The sequence below is a fragment of the Neofelis nebulosa genome, chromosome 5, assembly GCF_028018385.1.
Source record: "Neofelis nebulosa isolate mNeoNeb1 chromosome 5, mNeoNeb1.pri, whole genome shotgun sequence".
NCBI lineage: Eukaryota > Metazoa > Chordata > Mammalia > Carnivora > Felidae > Neofelis > Neofelis nebulosa.
Window position 1 is genome coordinate 118,842,312 of NC_080786.1, and position 18,937 is coordinate 118,861,248.

At 35.6% G+C, this 18,937-nt stretch overlaps 1 protein-coding gene and 1 long non-coding RNA gene across 5 annotated transcripts in view; both read right to left on the bottom strand.

The window, feature by feature from the left end:
• The window catches only part of ZNF654 (zinc finger protein 654), a 95,317-nt gene that overhangs the window by 34,554 nt on the left and 41,826 nt on the right, over window positions 1-18,937 (bottom strand). For 3 of the 4 annotated variants that reach the window (XM_058731689.1, XM_058731687.1, XM_058731690.1), the window contains one exon: window positions 4,344-4,425. In XM_058731689.1, the coding sequence (XP_058587672.1) occupies window positions 4,344-4,425 (82 nt within the window). Of the gene's footprint in view, window positions 1-4,343; window positions 4,426-4,980; window positions 5,183-18,937 lie in introns of those variants that run through there. The other variant, XM_058731691.1, reaches the window with a different exon arrangement.
• LOC131512678 (uncharacterized) lies at window positions 8,752-9,301 on the bottom strand. The gene is made up of 2 exons (XR_009262241.1): window positions 9,040-9,301; window positions 8,752-9,006 (listed from the first exon to the last, which is right to left on the bottom strand). It is a non-coding gene; the product is annotated as an uncharacterized LOC131512678 (long non-coding RNA).

An 18,937-nucleotide genomic window follows, 5' to 3' on the forward strand; every position in this document is an offset into this window, starting at 1 on the left:
TGATACCCTGAACTTAACCAAAGAAAGAACAAAACTGATCTCTTCTTTTTTTTAAACTGTCTTATCTTAACCATGTAATTGACGGTAACTGGTATTAACCTTTTTATTCATCTTTACCTAGAATATCTAGAACAAAGAGCTGTTTTACTAATGGGTAAATAGGTCTCTGTTGAATCCTTCAAGTTCAACCAAGAGAGAAGTTTAATTTGTTAGATCAATGACCCATGAAGCAGTAAAGAGAAGCTACAGGTACCACACCCCTTTTCAAAAATTTCTAACTTCTGGATATTGGGGCAGGTTCCATTTAGTTTGGGTCGTCTCTTCATTTTTTCAGTGGAAGGAATGCTTTCATGAAGAGCCATACATCCCATTTTTAATATTGGTAGCATAGTCACATCAGTATTCCTGTTTTGTGGGCTCTGCTGCACATGTGGTACACTTTCCAGAAGCACCATCAAAAATGAGATCGGCCCCACACCTAAGCCCCACCATCTGGTATTTCTTACAGTCCTCACTGTTATAAGCTGATGGAGGCAGGGGACAGATAACATTTGGAAGGTCTCCCCCTTTCCAGGTCTCTCTCCCCTATTTAATCACATTCAGGTAACCAGGCATTGTTTGGTTCATTGCTCCAGATGGATTCATCCCTGAGTACTTGATATAGAGCCTCATCCTAGTTTCCAACATTCACAAGGAATTTTGTTCTCATATTATTTTTGTCATTTCACTGGGAATCTAATTTTAATTACATTAATGGGTTTTGGAGATCTAGTAGATGAATTCAATTACTAGGCTATGGAAAGCTCATCAGCGAACAGATTCAAAATAATAATGATGAAGTAGGAGCATCATATAAGAAATGTGTCACCTTTTTGTTTTGAGGTAAAGAAGAATTATTGGAAGCCAAAAGTTAAGAAAGAAAACTTTTAGAAAAAGGCAAATGGAACATCTGGCTCTAAGAATGAATTTCCTCTTGGAATAAGGTAGAAAGAAAATTATAGTCAGTCGATAAGAAGATTTACAATTTCTACTTGAGCAGCTCAGGTTTTACGAGATCAGAAATTCATGGAAGAACAGAATAAATTTAAGAGCCAGGTTTTGGTCTTACTGTGAGAACAGAAATCCAGGTAGTATGACTTCAGAGCCCACACCCTGACAGAAAGGATAATTAACTCAAATCCAGCAAAGAATGTTAATCTCTTGCTAATTCAGAGTGTGGTCCAGGGACCAGCTCCTTGGCATCACTTCTGAGCTTGACAGAAATACAGACTCTCAGGCCCCACCCCAGAACTACTGAATCAATATCTGCATTTTAACAAGATTCTCAGGTATCTTAAAGTATGAGCAGCATTATGTTTGCCATACTTATGGTAGAGGAGAATGAACAAGAACTTAAGCTGGTATGAATCTTTATGAAAGGTGGACAGTAATGAACCACTTGGGGAAATAGAGTTTGCATTAGCAGAAAATCTAAAAACATTTCAAAAGCTGACACTGGGATTATCACTAGACTGTGAGATATGTCGAAGCCTGGGAAATTTACAAAGTTTAGCAAACACAAGGGTTTTGGGGAGTACACATGATGGACATGTCACAAGGGTGGACATGATGTCGGCCCTTCTTGGGTCCTAAGGGCACAAGGGCACAGGCATGGAAGCACCAAACAGCAGCAGCTCAGTTCAGAAAATGGAGGACAAAATGGGAACAAAAGGTGAAATCTCCTGGGAGGCAGGAGTTACAGGCTCAAGAAAATTCAGAGTAGGAAGGAAGAAAGAAGTAGGAAGAAGCAACAGCAACAGAAGTAGCAGAACGGGCCTAGAGGTTTTAAAAACAAAAGGGAACAAAAGGAGGGGTAGCCTTTAGAATTTAAGCAGGAGCTAGAAAAGGATATAAAACCAAGAACTCTTGGAAACCCTGCTCAAAAGAAAAAAAAAAAATTATCCCTTCAGAGATGTTATGATTTCACACATTTAAAGCATAATTCAAACACTGTGACTCATTTACTCTATAAACACTTCAGCAGTTTCCATTATCAGTGCTCATTTAATACCTCCTTGAGGCATTTCCTAACTACCTGATTTACAACTGAAATCTTCTTCCCCAATAACACCATGCCAGCACTCCATCTCCCTGGTCTGTTTCATTTTTCTTTTAGTCATTTGTTGCTTTCTAAAATAATCTGAAATGGGGACGCCTGGGTGGCTCATTCCGTTAAGCATCTGACTTCGGCCATCGGGTCATGATCTCATGGTTCGTGAGTCTGAGCCCCGCATCGGGCTCTGTGTTACAAATTCTGTGTCTCCTTCTCTCTCTGCCCCTCCCCTGCTCACGTTCTATCCCACCCCCACCTCTCTCTCTCTCTCTCAAAAATAGACAAACATTAAAAAAATTTTTTAATAAAATAAAATACTCTGAAATTTACAAAGATTTGATTTATTGTCTTTCTGTCTCTATACCAAAATTAAACTTCACAATAGGACAGTTTTTCTGGTTTTGCTTACTGCTGTTTTTCCCAGAGCCTAGTGCCTAACATATACAGAAGACTCAATACATATCTGCGTAGTAAAAAATTCAAAAATGGATTGCCAAAAACACAGGTATCAAAGGAAAAATGGACTAGAAAATTACAAAGTTTTAAATACTGAATACAAACTTTAATTAGAGTGTAAGCTCCACGATGGGACACCTGGCTGGCTCAGTTGGAAAAGCATGAGGCTCTTTTTTTCTTTTTTTAAGTTTATTTATTTTAGTAATCTCTGCACCCAACATGGGGCTCAAACTCATGACCCCGAGATCAAAATAATATAAGCTCCATGGAAATAGGTAGTTTTACTTCTTTTGCTGATTGTAAGAATGAATAAAGTAGAATATGTAATATACCTAGTTTCATTGATTCTAAGATGCATTTTTTTTTCTTTTTTTGTATTTCTACAACTGTAAAATCAGAATATGTTTTATAGCCAATGCTATCTTAGAATCCAAGTCAGCCTGGTGATGGTCATGCTGTGGTTGTCATTCTGCATCCATGGACATTTAAAGAGCATGAAAACTTATGACTGAGAATAAAATCCACGAGACTAGCAGAGCACTCTTTTTACTTGTGAAGCAAATGGTATGGGGAGGGTGTAGAGCAGTCAATGTAATTTAACAACACTCTGAAGCAGGAGTCAACGCTGGCTGGTTAAACAGAACCATAAAATCAACTTAAGCTTTTAAAACCCCAGTGCCCATGGCTCTTAGTTCTTTTATCAATTATTTTAGGAAATGCTACTTCATCAACACTTTTGATGCCGCTGAAGACAAAAGGGTGTAGAAAAACAGACAGTGAAGACTTGGTGGAAAAACAAATCTAGAGTCAGATTCTGAATGTGAGGAAGTTTTAGATATATGTTAGCCAACTAAGTCTGCTCCTAATTTTCCTATTTTTATGTATGCATTGGAGTGAGAAATCATAAAAATCTATTTTAATTCAGTCTACAAGATCTCTTTCAATAAATATAAAATAAAAATTCTAGGTGAGAGAAAGTATTGCACGACTTTTCTGTTATTAAGCTGACCTCCTTCCCAAAGATGGACAGCCTTTCTTATTAACACACAATAGAAATAAATGTGAGATATGACATCTGAACACCTTACCCCTAGAGGGAGCTCAAAGTACATCTTCCTTTATTCTACCCAGAGAATAATGATGAGATAATGCCAAGGACACATTAGTGAGCCACAATACTAGGAACTGCTTCTTAAGTAAATGGTAAAAAGATCAAATGTTCTTGTGTCTACAGTTGAGGTCTTGGATCTTTGGCATTCCCTTCTGGATTTACTCCCTCCTCTCTTGTAGCATGTGCCAAAAACAAACAAACAAATGAATAAACAAACAAACAAATTACATATCTTGCGAAGGCTATTAAGAAAATAAATGAGAAAATTAGGGTATAGCCAAGGGGAAAAAATGACATGAGACAGCCTGCTTTTAGGCTAGGCAAGAAGAGTCATTTTTTTTCTTACTAGGGCTGAGTTCTAGATTGGATATGAAACCAAAGTCTTTATCAATAAAAAGTGTGAGTGTATGTGCAGGATGTGCTTAGGAACCCACAAGGGTGGTAGCAGCAGGCTCTGGTCTAGCAAATATAGAATTGGAAACTTAATTTGAACTGTTTTTAGAAATAGAGCTAAAAGTTAATTTTAAGAACCTTCTTTTTCTGCTGGTATAAGAGGATCCTAAGCATTGCCATCTTAGTAAATATAAAAACTTACAAGCAACAAATAACCAATATACCATTTTTAGGGGGAGAATCAGGCATGTGTTAAATGTAGACAAAATGTGAAGGAGTAAACTGTTTTACCTGGAATGATCCAAGAATATCCTTTAGTGGCTCTTCATAAAACTCATCTCTTCCAAAGAACAGCAGCAACTCAAAGAAGCTCCTAGAAAGATTAAGTAAATGATAATGTTCATTGCTTCTTTAACTGTTTTGCCCCAATTTAAAAGATAAAAGCTATGTAATATCAGTTAGTTTTAAAATAACCAGTTTTGAAAAATTATATTGATATTTAAAACTCATGTTGGGTTTTCAATAAAATTTTAATAGAAGTGTCTTCAAAGAAAATATAAAGAAATATACTTAAGTTCTAGAATTATAGAATGAACAATTTACTCGTGCCCACAGAGTTCACAATGCCAAAAAAAGAGAAAAATAAATGCAATGATATATAACTACCAGGTGGCAAAAATGCTGCTACACCTGCCAAGATGATTTAAACTGGGGACATAGTCCAGCTTCATCCTAGTACAATGAGCCCCAGAGAAAATTCAAAATCTAATTTTTTTCAGATGGATATAAGGGATGGATAAAATTGACACAAAAATATAAGAAAATTAGAAGGTCACTGTGAATACTCTCAGCCAACATTTATATTATAGCAATGCCACCAATTAGGTATCTAATAAATGACACGTGGGTTCTCAAACTCTGGGCTTACCTTGACTATCCCACTCCTGACAGACTGCCCCAAATCTGTGGTTCATCTTTTTTAAATAATTGTCTTTGGAAAATACTGTGTCTTTAACAATTCATAATTTCATACAGGAGGAAATATGACTTATTTCCTAATCAATGAGCTGAAAAACTATAAAAATTATTTAGTATTACTCAGCAGTCCTAAAGTAGTACAAATGACAAGCATGTCAAAATCTTTAGATTTTAATTCACCTAGAAGATCCTCAACTAGGAATACCTATAGTTGCATTTTTTAAACACTTTTTGCCTTTAATACAAATTAATCGCTAATAAAGAATGAAGTTTTTAAGATGCAAACTATGAGATAATACACTTTTAAAAATTATATAAAATACTCAAGTATTACACAATATTACAAAGACTCTTCTAAATAACATAATAACCATGCCCCATAAAATTATATTTTATAAAAATTTGATTACTTAAAATTTTTAAATGTCAGCAGACCAAAAACATAAAAACAATCAAAGCAAAATGATACACTGAGAAAGATTCTTTGCTGATTTCCCTTAATTAAAAAGCTTAAACAAGTAATTTTTAAAAAGTTAACAACTGGGTAAGAGAGGGCTACCTCACAGGAAAGAAACACAAGTGGATTTTGTTTTCAAATATGAAAAGATACTCTACTTAATTAAGTAAAAATTTATAAAGATGAAATACCTTTTCTATCATATTTACAAAAGTGAAAATGTTGGTATATTCTATGATAGTTCTGATGTAGAGAAATCGGTTCTGATATCTTGGAGGGATGGTAGGAGGTACTACCTCTTTTAAGGGCAACAGTTATAATCATCAGAAAAATTACAATGTACACATTATCATTTGACTTAGCCAATTCCACCTATAGGAACTAAATCAGGCAAACATACACACATTAGCTTAAAGACATATATAAGGATATGCATCCGTAGATTATTTGTAACAGCATAAGAAGAGAAACATTATGTCTACCACAGGGGGCTGGGTAAATGAATTCTAATACACCCATACAATGAAATATAATGCAAATTTTAATGAGAATTTTAGTGAGAATACACTTATATCTGTATGAATAGATAAGAAAAAAATTCCAAGATATATTGTTAAGGAAAGATGCAGAAATATATTAATTATATTATCATTTGTGTGAAGGGGGGGGGAGGGTAGAGGGCACATGAATACCAATGCATATTGTCAAAAGTATCCAGAAGGATATGCAACAAACTGGTAAAATCAAATGAGTCCACATAAGTAAAACAGAATTTAGGTGTCAGGAATAAAAATAATTATGTGTCATTATTAACTCTTTTGTAATTCTTAATTTAATATCAATGAATATGGAAAAAGCTCCAACAGTCTACATTTGGACTCCTCTCTATCCCTATTAACAAAGCATTAATTCACATCTATCTCATCTTTAAACTTCTAACAGGTCCTTCCTATCTTCAGTCTTGCTATTATTCCACACTTACTTAAAATCCATGTTCAATATAGCTGCCATTGTTATCGTCCTAAAACACAGAATGATTTGACTACTTTAACAGACTTTACAAATTGCTGTTTGGACTGTACCATTTAAGCAAAGACCTTCAGCTGACACATTTGTTTTGTATGAGTAATTTTTTTTTTTTATTTAGTCAGTTGCTAATATTTAAAAACTGTGCTACTTCAGATTAAATCTAAATTTCTGTGAGCTCTTAAAAAACTAAGAGCCCCAATAACACAGGGTTTGCATCCTTCTATGAGATGGGCATCTACTCTACTGCCTTTAGACAAACCATGAACCTCCTTTCCAACTGGCCAGTCTCCATTCGCCTCTCTTATTTCTCCAACATACTAGCTGCTTGACTTACTTATTACTATCATTCCCTTCCTATTCTATATAGGTATTTGAGATCATTAACCTAGAGCAGGAAATACAAATTCCTTACCACAGTGTAAGAACTTTTATGTCTGACTCAAAACTACACTTAACACACATAGCTTTTATCACAAATGTCATGCTCTCCAATCACAGCAAACTTCTCCCCATTCCCTTAACTCCTATGCTTTTAAGGTCTTTGGATTTGTTGCCTCCTCAAGACCTATTTACACAATTTCACCTAGGAATTTGGTCTAAACCACCCTTCCTTCTCTGTAGCTGATTCTGTGCTATTGTAGTATTGTACCTTACACATGTCTCTATTATAACATGTTGAAAGATGGAGGAGGCGTTAGATTTGCACTAGGTAGAAGGGTGAGGGACTGCATCATTATGTTGGGTAGATAGTATTGACTGTTAGGGCAATTAATTGTATTGAAAGAGGGAGAGATAACAAAGATTCTTAGTGGAAATAAAATGTGCTCTAGATAGGAATATACAGATGCACATGACCTTGTAGAGAATTCAACAAAATATGCAGAATTATATAATGTCTGAATTATGTGAACAAGAAAGAGGAGCCACCATGACAAAAGAGAGATCTACGCATGCCTCACTATCAGCTACCTCAATAACAAGGCCCAACTCCTTGATAATGATATTAAAATGATAAAAACTACATGCAGAGTAATTAAAGAGTAAAAAAAGACAGAACAACATGATCTACCTAGCTCTGCCTTAGATTAAGATTCAGGGAAGTCAACAAGTATTTATGCACTTGCGCAATCACCAGGGGAAAAAATATCTAGATTATATGTGGAAGGAGAAACTTCAGGTTTCAATCCTGTTGTACTTCCTGCTGATCAGTGTAAAGGATCAACAAAAGGTGTAGAGATCAAGTTGTCTAGCCCTCATGGAAGACAACTCTATATGGTAGAGGGTAAATGAGTCCAAAAAAAGAACAAAGCAGAACCCCAAAATATATGTAGCAGTCTAGAGCAGGGCTGGCAAACTACTGTCCACAGGCTAAATCTGGCTCAATGATGGCCTGCTGAATAATGCACGATAAGAATAGTTAGCCATATTTAAATTGTTAAAAAAAAAAAAAAAAGCTGCAATAACATTTTGTGACAGTTTAAAATTACATGAAATTCAAATATCCTGTCAATAAAAGGTATTATTAGAAAACAGTCATACTCATCTATTTACATATTGGCTATGGCTGCTTTCACACTACAATGACAGAATTGAGTAGTGGCAACGGAGACCTTATGAGCTAAGCCTGAAATATTTACTTTCTGGCCCTTTACTCACCCATGGTCTAGAACCACAGTGTTTCGGTTTCAATCTCAGCTACACTATTTTCTTTTCTTTTCTTTTTTTAAGTTTATTTATTTATTTTGAGAAAGAGCGTGAGTGGGGGAGAGGCAGAAAGAGAGGGAGACAGAATCCCAAGCAGACTCCACATTCAGTGCAGAACCCAACACAGGGCTCAAACTCACGAAACTGTGAAATCGTGACCTGAGCTGAAACCAAGAATCGGACGCATAACCGATGGAGCCACCCAGGCGCCCCTACACTATTTTCTTAATATGTAACCCTGGGGAAGTCACTTAATATCTCTATGCCTCCGTTTATTTAAAATAGAACAGGGGCACCTGGGTGGCGCAGTCGGTTAAGCGTCCGACTTCAGCCAGGTCACGATCTCGCGGTCAGTGAGTTCGAGCCCCGCGTCAGGCTCTGGGCTGATGGCTCGGAGCCTGGAGCCTGTTTCCGATTCTGTGTCTCCCTCTCTCTCTGCCCCTCCCCTGTTCATGCTCTGTCTCTCTCTGTCCCAAAAATAAATTAAAAACGTTGAAAAAAAAAAAAATTTAAAAAAAAAATAAAATAAAATAAAATAGAACAGTAATAATAACTACCTCTTGTAAAGCACTTAGAACAATCCCTGGTAGTGCTATAGATGCTTGCTAAAAATACAGTACTATTAATTTTTATTATTAACATTGCCATCAAAATTCCTTCAATAATCTAAAAGGAAACACAAGATCTTCATAGATTTGTTTTTCTCTGCTGTGTACTATGGCAATTGTGTTGAAATATGAGACATCAACTTTTCTTCACTTAAATTATGAAGATTTTTAAGATTTTCTTCACTTAAATTATGAAGATTTTTTTCTTCACTTAAATTATGAAGATTTTCAAAACATTTCTTTCTTGGGGCACCTGAGTGGCTCAGTTGGTTAAGCATCTAACTCTTGGTTTCAGCTCAGGTCGTGATCTCATGGTTTGTGAATTTGAGCCCTGCATCAGGCTCCGCGCTGACAATGCAGAGCCTGCTTGGGATTCCTTCTCTAAATAAACAAATAAATAAGCAAACTTTTAAAAAAAAGGAAAAAAAGAGGTTTCTTTCTAAAAATTTATTATTGTATAATGTTTATACTAATTTTGAGTATGTTTAATATCATGTTTAATGTTTGTATAATACATATTTAATATTAACAGTCTATATACTAATCGATGTATAATTAACCCTAGTCCAAGTTATGAGTTACCTAAAGTTCATTTATGTAAATTAAGTTATTCAAAATAGAATTACTTGAACAAAATGATTTATATAAAATATAAATTATTTATAGTGAAACAAATACATGATAAATAACATGCCTTTGAAGTAAAAAAAAATATGCCATATATAATCATACTTATGGGACTTCCACCATTCATCATAGCTTATGAGCTACACAAGCTTGCACAACAAGAGTACTGCTGCAGTCCCTATTTATGAAACAAACTATATTATGTCATTGGAATGCTTGTAAATGAGACCATAATTTCTCATCTATTACAAATGGAAATAAGGTACCACACTTCCTTAAAATAAGACACACATAGTAGATCGTTTGGTAGTTATAACTAGAATCACTAATCTTTTTTGGGTCTCTGTAGCATATAAGTAATTTTCATACTAAAATATAAGAATGTGGATTTTTGTATTTATCCACCATAAGAAAATTCCAATCAAGTATGATGCTTAACCAACCAAATGCAAGAAATCCACTTACTAAATTAGAGTACAATGTAGAGAGAGAAATGAAAAACACAAGCAAGAACTGGAGATACAGGTAATGGAGTATACCTGTCTAACATGTCTAACTGTTATTTGCACAAAAAGAGAGAGAAAGGGGGAGGGAGGGAGGGAGGGAGAGAGAAATGAGGCAAAGACAAAAACAAGGAAGACTTTTTCATAATTGATGAAAAAATACCAACCTCAGATCCAGTAAGCCCAAGAAATCCCATAAGGATTAATAAAAATTAAGTCTACACCTAGCTAATCACAGTAAACTATAAAATATCAAATACCAAAAGCAAGGTATAAACAACCACAGAAAAATAAAAACTGTTTTCAAACACATAGGAGATCACATTAGCAAGAAGGATCTACGATGAGAATTAGTGAATATACAGGCTACAAATTTTGACAGCATGAAGAAATAATCTCATTTGGGCTTTATTATTATTATTTAAAAAAAAATATATATATATATAGTTTGTTTTGTTTTATTTATTTAAGTAATCTCTACACCCAACAGGGGCTCAAACTTATGACCCCAAGATGAAGAGGTGCTCATTCTTCTGACTGAGCCAGCCAGGTGCCCCTCATCTGGGCTTTAAAATATAGTAAAAATACATGACATAAATAGCATTTAAGTTGGAAGGAGAAATTTTAGCATTACTGAAGCACCTGGGTGGCTCAGTCAGTTGAGTGTCTGACTCAATTTCAGCTCAGGTCATGATCCCAGGGTTGTGGATCAAGCCCCACGCAGACTCTGAGATTTTCCTTCCCTCTTTCTCTCCCCCCCCTACCCGACTCCCCTACTCTCTCTCCTCTCTCTCTCTCTCAAATTAACAACAACAACAAAATAGCATTATTATTCCAGTGTCCTTGGATTAGAAGAATGTAAAGAACATATAAAGTACATACTTCAATAAGTTAAGCACTCAATTCTCCTTAAGTAATTAAAAATTTTACATACAGTAAAAGCACTTTCAAGTTTTTCTGGAGGTAGACAAGTTGATTTACAAAGTCGAATATCTAAGAAAAACCATGAAACAGCAAGAGCAATGAAAAGGAACTAGCCAACATTAAAACATTTTGAACCTACATTGAACCAACATTCTATATTGAACCAACATTCTATATTGAACCAATATATTCTATATTGAACCAGCATTATACTGGCAGATGAGCAAATAGCCTAATGAAAGGAAAAATCCAGAAATAGACCAACTGCATGTGAAAAGTGTGTATACAACAAAAGCAACATCTCAAATCAGTAGGGGCAAAGTTGACTTCTTCATATTGCATAGCCAAATGTTATATAAAGACAAAATTGATTCACTCCAGCTTCCAAACAAGAAAAAATTCAAAATAGATAAAAAACTTAAATGTAAAAAATTAAGCATTACAAATATCAGGAAAAAAATCCCATATAACTTGGCTATAGATAAATCATTTTTCTTTAGATCATTCTTAACTATAATTCAAGATTCCAAAGCAATAGGGGCACCTGGGTGGCTCATTTGGTTAAGCTTCTGACTTCGGTCAGGTCATGATCTCATGGTTTACGAGTTCGAGCCCTGCATTCGGGTCCGTGCTGACAGCTGAGCCTGGAACCTGCTTCCGATTCTGTGTCCCCCTCTCTCTCTGCCCCTACCCGCTCATTCTCTCTCTCTCTAAGATAAACATTGAAAAAAAGTTTAAAAAAAGGTTCTGAAGCAAGAGAGAAATACTGACAAATTTTAATTACATTTTTACAATGTCTAAAAAACATAAGCAAAATCAAAAGATAAATGAAAAAATAATGGTTTGTAATGATATGCAGAAAAATGTTAAACTTCATTCACAATAAAAAAAAATACATATTAAAACTACACTGAAATGCCATTTCTCTTTAGCAGAAAAATCAAGTTTGATTATACTCAGTTGGTGAGGTCGAAGGTAAACAAGGCCTAATTTTGTGGGTGACAATGTAAAAGGTGACAAGCTATTATACAGAGAACTGTGGACTACTTAGCAAATTACATATCTATTCATTCTTTGACAGACTCTAGGAAAGCACCCCAAAATCTACTGGTAAAAATGTAAACAAAAAAATTGTATGCAAAAGGATATTAATTATAGTACTATTTAGAATATGAAAATAATGTAAGCAATCCAAATATCTATCATTAGAAGATATGACTGAATAAATTATGGTACATCTGCACAATAGAATACTATGAGATATAAGCAGGAGCTTAAACTAAATCTGTATCACTATGGAGGAATCTCTAAGATATAATACTAAGTTTAAAAAAAAAGTAAAGTATGTATCTGTTCACATAAAAAAGGACATAGGGGTATGGATATATATACCTGTTAGCGGATCTTGTTTTTTCTATCCAACCAACCATTGTTTTTAATAGGCTTAGATTATTTACATGTAATATAATTTTTGATGTGCTTAGATTAGGACCTATTCTCTTAATAGTTGTGGTTTTTTTTTTTCTTTTTTTTTTTTTTTTTTTTTTTTGAGAGAGAGACAAAGAGACAAAATCCCAAACGGGCTCTGTGCTGTCAGCTCAGAGTCTGACACGGGGCTCAATCTCACAATCCACGGATCGTGACCTGAGCTGAAATCAAGAGTGGGATGCTTAAACAACTGAGCCACCCAGGTGCCCCTTAATAAACTGTTTTCTATTGTTCTCTCTGGTTCATTGTTGCCCTTGACCTCTTCTTCCACCTGTTTTTGGACTGAATAATTTTATGATTCTATTTTATCTCTACTTAGGCTTAATATGGCCAGCTCTATATTCAATGTTTTTGGTGGTTACCCTAGGATTTACAATATATATCTTTAAGAAGTCCCAGCATACCTTCAAATATTATGCTGCTTTAGGTTTACTATAATAATCTTTGTGGTATTCTTGTCATTCATTTTCACTTTAAACCAACGTTTCACTACAATATAGTAAAAGCTTGGATTGCAAGTAACTTGTTCTGTGAGTGTTCTACAAGACAAGCAAACATTTCTAATAAATTTTAACTTGATAAATGAGCGATGTCTTGCAATACGAGTAGTACGAGTAGTACATGACGCTGAATGTCACACAATAAGCCAATGATTCTTCTCTCTCTCGCTGTGGGATTGTGGGTGATTGCCTCCCATGCTCAGATGCTTAGTCTCAGGCTGTGGTGTCTGGCAGAAATCTGATTTTTCAGAACACTGGAAGGTGCCCACAACTGGCGCTAGTGTATTTTTTGTCACTTTGAAGTACCTATGGACAGTCCTTTGCTTTTCCATACATGAGTAAGCTTAGGAATGCTTTGCTTCATTCTAGGTCAGGCTGCCTGCAGATATAGACCCTTTCCTCTGCTGCCTTATTGCCACTTACATTAAATACAGTATATGACAAGAGTTTATTAATACTGTACCATAGTCAACATCCATGTGAGTGTACCCAATGGCCCCCAGGCAGAAAAAGATTCCACTGAGCCAATAAATAGCAGTGATTCCATTAGTGATAGTGAAAGTCGTCCTACACAATAAGCCTCCTCTCTGTCTCCCTCACACCAGCCACGAAGGCTTTCGAAGGTAAATACAGGTTAATTTATTTTTCTTTATATTTTGTATTTTCTTTATTGTTTTATATTACAGTATTATAATCATTTTTATATGAATATTTTGGGGTTGTGGAATGAATCATCTGAGTTTCCATTATTATGGGGAAATTTGCTTTGATATACAAGTGCTTTGGATTACAAGCATGTTTCCAGAACAAATTATGCCCACAAGCTAAGGTTTTACTGTACTTGCTTTAGTCTCGGCATTTGGAAAATACGGCCCAAAGGCTGGCTGCCAGTTTTTGTAAAAGTCTTATTGAGACACAGCCACATGCAGTTATTTATGTATTGTCTATGGCTACCTCAGTGCTACAAGAGCACAGTTGCATAGTTAAACCACTCTATAGCCTGTAGGTCTAAAACTACCTGGCCCTTTAGAACAGTGTTTGCCAACCTCTGCTTTAGACAGTTATGTTTCACAGTGATTAAAAATAAGAAAAATTCAATTTTATATTTATCTTCAGTTTTTATCATTTCCAGCTCTCTTCGTTTCTTTGGGTAGATTTTCTGTCTGGCATCCTATTTGTACTATACCTTTTGTAGTTCAGGTCTTCTGAGAATGAATTCTTTCAGCTTTTGTTTCCCTGAAAACATCTTTATTTTTTAATGTTTATTTGTAGAGAAAGAGAGAGTGAGCACAAGCAGGGGAGGGGCAGAAAGGGAGAGACAGAATCCCTAGCAGGCTCTGAGCTGTCAGCACATAGCTCGATGCAGAACTCCATCTCAAGAACTGTGAGATCATGACCTGAGCTGAAATCAAGAGTCAGATGCTTAACAGACTGAGCCATCCAGGAGCCCCCCTGAAAACATTTTTAATTTTCCTTCTTGATTAGAGAGGGTTTATTTTGTTTTGTTTTCTTTAAGCACTTTAAAAATGTCACTTCACTGTGTTCTGACAGGCTTAGTTTCTGAGATTTCTGCTCTATTTCTTATCTTTAGTCTTCTAATTTAGGTTAATGCCTTTTGACTCTGGTAGCCTTCAAAATTTCCTCTCTGATTTTCAGAGTTTGAATGTGATACATCTAGGTGATCTAGATGGCAGGTCAGTGTGTAAGTGCAAGTGTTGAAATTATCCTACTTGTTGTTCTCTGAGTTTCCTGGATCTCTGGTTGGATGTCTTTCATTAGATTTGAAAATTCATGGCTGTCACTTTATCAGTATTTCTTCAGCCTCAGTTTTCTTCTCCTGGGATTCTAGTAGACATATATTATACAGTTTCACATTTCCCCAAAGGTCTTAAATGCTCTGTTTTCGTGTATTTTTCTCTTTTGCTTTTAGTCTGGGTAACTTCTACTGACTTATATTCAAGTTCATTCATTCTTTCCTCAACTGTGTCAACTCTACTTATTTGCCCAACAAAGGCATTCTTCATCTAGTACTATGTTTTTTTAATTTCCAACATTTCCATTCAATCTTCTTAAAGTGTCCCATCTCTCTGCTGAAATTCTCAATATGTTTAACCATGTTACCCACCTTTTCCACTACAACTTTTATATATGAATTTTGTTCTTCTAATTGATTTGTCTTTTGATAGTACATTTTTTCCTTGCTTTTTTTTTTTAACGTGTCTATAATTTTCAGCTAAAAGCTGGACTTCATGATATACAACAGCAAAGACTGATGTTAATAGTATTTATGCCTGGGATAGCCATGCCTTTTCTTCTGTTACGCCTTTACTAGGGAAATTTAAGTAAATCTAGTCATCAATTAAGTGGGTTTGTGTTATGTTGTTGCTATCATGACCTTCAGTGCACCACCAGCTTTAAATTCCTCTACTGTTAGATTATGATTAGGTTGGAGGCTGGGTTACCAGATACTATTTTAGGTTTGGGAGGCCACATAAGATCTCTGTCACATTTTTAACACCACTATTTAAAAATGCATACTATTCTTAGCTTGGAAGCCATATTTAAAAGGGGGGTGGGGAGGAGCAGCATTTGACCCATAGGCCATAGTTTGCCAACTTCTAAGGTAAAGAATAACCATATCAAGTTAAAAAAGTATATAAAAGACCCAAATTGGGGTTCCTGGGTGACTCGGTTGGTTAGGCGCCTGACTCTTGATCTCAACTCAGGTCTTCATTTCAGGATTGTGAGTTCACTGGGCTCTGTGCTGGGCGTGTAGTCTACTTAAAAAAAAAAAAAAAAAAAAAGACCCAAATAAAACTTTTATAGATCAAAAACTGCAGTATGTGAGATGAAAAAATGAACCATCAGTAAACAGTGGGTCCACTGTGGATTCTCTTCAAATGTCATCCCTTAAGAAAACATAATGGTGGTTTCTGAAATAATTTTTGAGGGGCACCTGGCTGGCTAAGTTAGTAAAGCATGCAACTTTTGATCTTGGGGTTGTGAGTTCAAGCCTCATATTGGGTATAGAGATTACTTAAAAATAAAAATCTTTGAAAACATAAAATAATTTTTTAAGGAATTTCCCAATTTTGGTTAAAATTATAAACCCAGGGGTGCCTGAGTGGCTCAGTTGGATAAGCGTCCAACTTTGGCTCAGGTCATGATCTCCCAGTTCGTGGGTTGGAGCCCTGCATCAGGCTCTGTGCTGACAGCTCAGAGCCTGGAGCCTGCTTTGGATTCTTTGTCTCCCTCTCTCTCTCTGCCCCTCCCCCGCTCATGCTCTGTCTCTTTTTGTGAAAAATAAACATTAAAAAATTTTTTAAAAACTATAAACCCAAAGATCCAAGAAGCATAAGATCAAGAAACATGAGGGGCTTCTGGGTGGCTCAGTCAGTTGAGTGTCCGACTTCCACTCAGTTCATGATCTCCTGGTTTATGGGTTTGAGCCCCATGTCAGGCTCTGTGCTGACAACTGAGAGCCTGGAGCCTGATTCAGTTTCTATATCTTCCTCTCTCTCTCTGCCCCTCCCCTGCTTATGTGTGTGTGTGCATGTTCTCTCTCTCTCTCTCAAAAATAAATTAAAAAACATTAAAAAAAAAAAAAAGAAACATGAGGGAAACTACACAAAGCAAATTACAATCAAATTTCTTAAAACCAGGAATAAACTTCAAAAGATACCAATAAGAAAATGGAAAGACAGGCCACAGAATGGGAGGAAGTATTTACTAATCACTTATCTGATAAAGAATGTATAAACAGAATATATAAAAAAGTCTTACAACTGAATAAGGCAAACAAACCAACTAACAAGTGGGCAGAAGATTTAAAGACTAGACACTTTGCCAAAGAAGATATCCAATAGCAAGTAAGTACACAAAAAGATGGCTGCCATCAACAGCACTGAGGAAATGCAAATTAAAACCAAACTGAGATACCACCATACAGTTACTAGAATGGTTATTATGAAAAATAAAATAGTAATGAAAACAAATACTAAATAATAATCTTAATGAAGATGTGGAGCAGCGGAAAGCCCCTTAGACACTTGTCAGAATTTCAAATGGTAGAGTCACTTTGGACACAGTTCAGCAGTTCTAGGTTAAAAAATGTTAACTATAACTTATAACATCTAGCAATTCCATTCCTAGGTAGCTACTCAAGAGAAATAAAAACATCTGCCCACACAAGATTTATACACAAATATTCATGGCCCAAAACTGGAAACAGTCTAAATATCCATCAATTGCCGAACACATAAACAAAATGTACTCTATACCCATACAATGGAATACTATTCAGGATAAAAAGGAATGAGCTACTCATAAGTGCCACAACATGGATGAACCCCAAAAACATTACTCTACATGAAAGAAATCATATGTAAAAGTTTACACATTGTGTCATATTGTTTGTATGAAATGTCCAGAAATAACAACTCTATTGAGATACAAAATAGATCAGGGGTTGCCTTGGGCTGAGGAGGGACTGGGAATTGACCGAAAATGAACACGGGGAGTGGGGGGAAGCTTTCTGGTACGATGATAATGTAAAACTAGGCTGTGATGACAGATGCACAACTCTAAATTTACTAAACGTTATCAATTAAACACTTACAAAGCATGAATTTAATAATATGAAAATTATACCCCAATAAAGCTATTGATTAAAAAAAAGAGAACTAGGGCACCTGGGTGTCTCAATCAGTTAAGCACCCAACTCTGGATTTTGGCTCAGGCCATGATCTCACGGTTTGTGAGATCGAGCCCTATGTTAGGCTCTGCATTGACAGCACAGATCCTGTTTGAGATTGTGTCTCTCCCTCTCTCTCTGCCCCACCCCTGCTCATGCTCTCTCTCTCAAAATAAATGAACATTTAAATGCCCCTCCCCCACTCGCACAGGGTGCTCTCTCTCAAAAAACTAAACAATAATAAATTTCTAAAAAGAGAACTAGAAATGGATAAGGAGTGAGGATGTATAGACAAAACAAGATTGATGATATGTTGATAATTATTGGAGCTGATGATAGGTAAGGGCAGTTCATTATAATATTCCTTCTACTTTTGAATAGGTTTGAAAATTGTCATAAATTTTTTTAAAAAACACAAGTATTGACAAAGGTGTAGGCAAACAGGTACTCTTACACTGCTGGCAGTATTGTAAATTGGATCAACCTTTACCGAAGAAACTTATCTACCAAAATAACAAATGTCAAATTCATTTATCTAGCAATTCTCCTAAGATACATCTACAGTATACTAATATCCTTGTACAAGGTTGCTGGGTGGCTCGGTTTGTTAAGTGTCTGTTGATTTTAGCTCAGATCATGATCTCATGGTTCCTGAGTTCAAGCCCTGAGTTGAGCTCTGCACTGACAAGTGTGGAGCCTGCTTGGGAGTCGCTCTCTGCCCCTCCCCCACTTGTTCTCTCTAAATAAATAAATAAATAAATAAATAAGCCAACAAACCTACATTAAAAATATGTATGTATATCCTTGTACATATTCCGAGGACCACTCATACATGGCGTTTCATTAAAGTGTTGTTGATAACGGTAATAGATTGGAACAAAAAGTAAATACCCATTGTAGAGTATTGGTTAATTAAATTAAATTTTTATATATCCGTAAGACTGAAATGCTCTGCAGCCACTTTAATGGCTGATGAAGCCCTTTCTATATTAATGGGGAAAGATATCCAAGTGAAAAAAGGAAGTACAGAACAGTGTATGTACTATACTAAATTTTTTGTAAAATGGAGGAAAAGGTAATCAATTTTTTTCTTGTATATGCATAAAATATCTTTTGTAAGGCAACCCAAAAAAATAATTACATTGATTGCCTATAGAAATGGAAACACAAATTGCAAAATATATCACCATACTTTTTGTATATCCACCATACTTTTTGAATTTTGAACCATAAACATGTATTACCTAGTCAAAACTTAAATTACAAAAAAAGGGGGCAAAAAGGTGATAAAAGGAAATTCTTTTTTTTTTTTTAACTGTTGATTCATTTTTTGGGAGAGAGAGCATAGGCAGGGGAGGGGCAGAAAGAGATGGG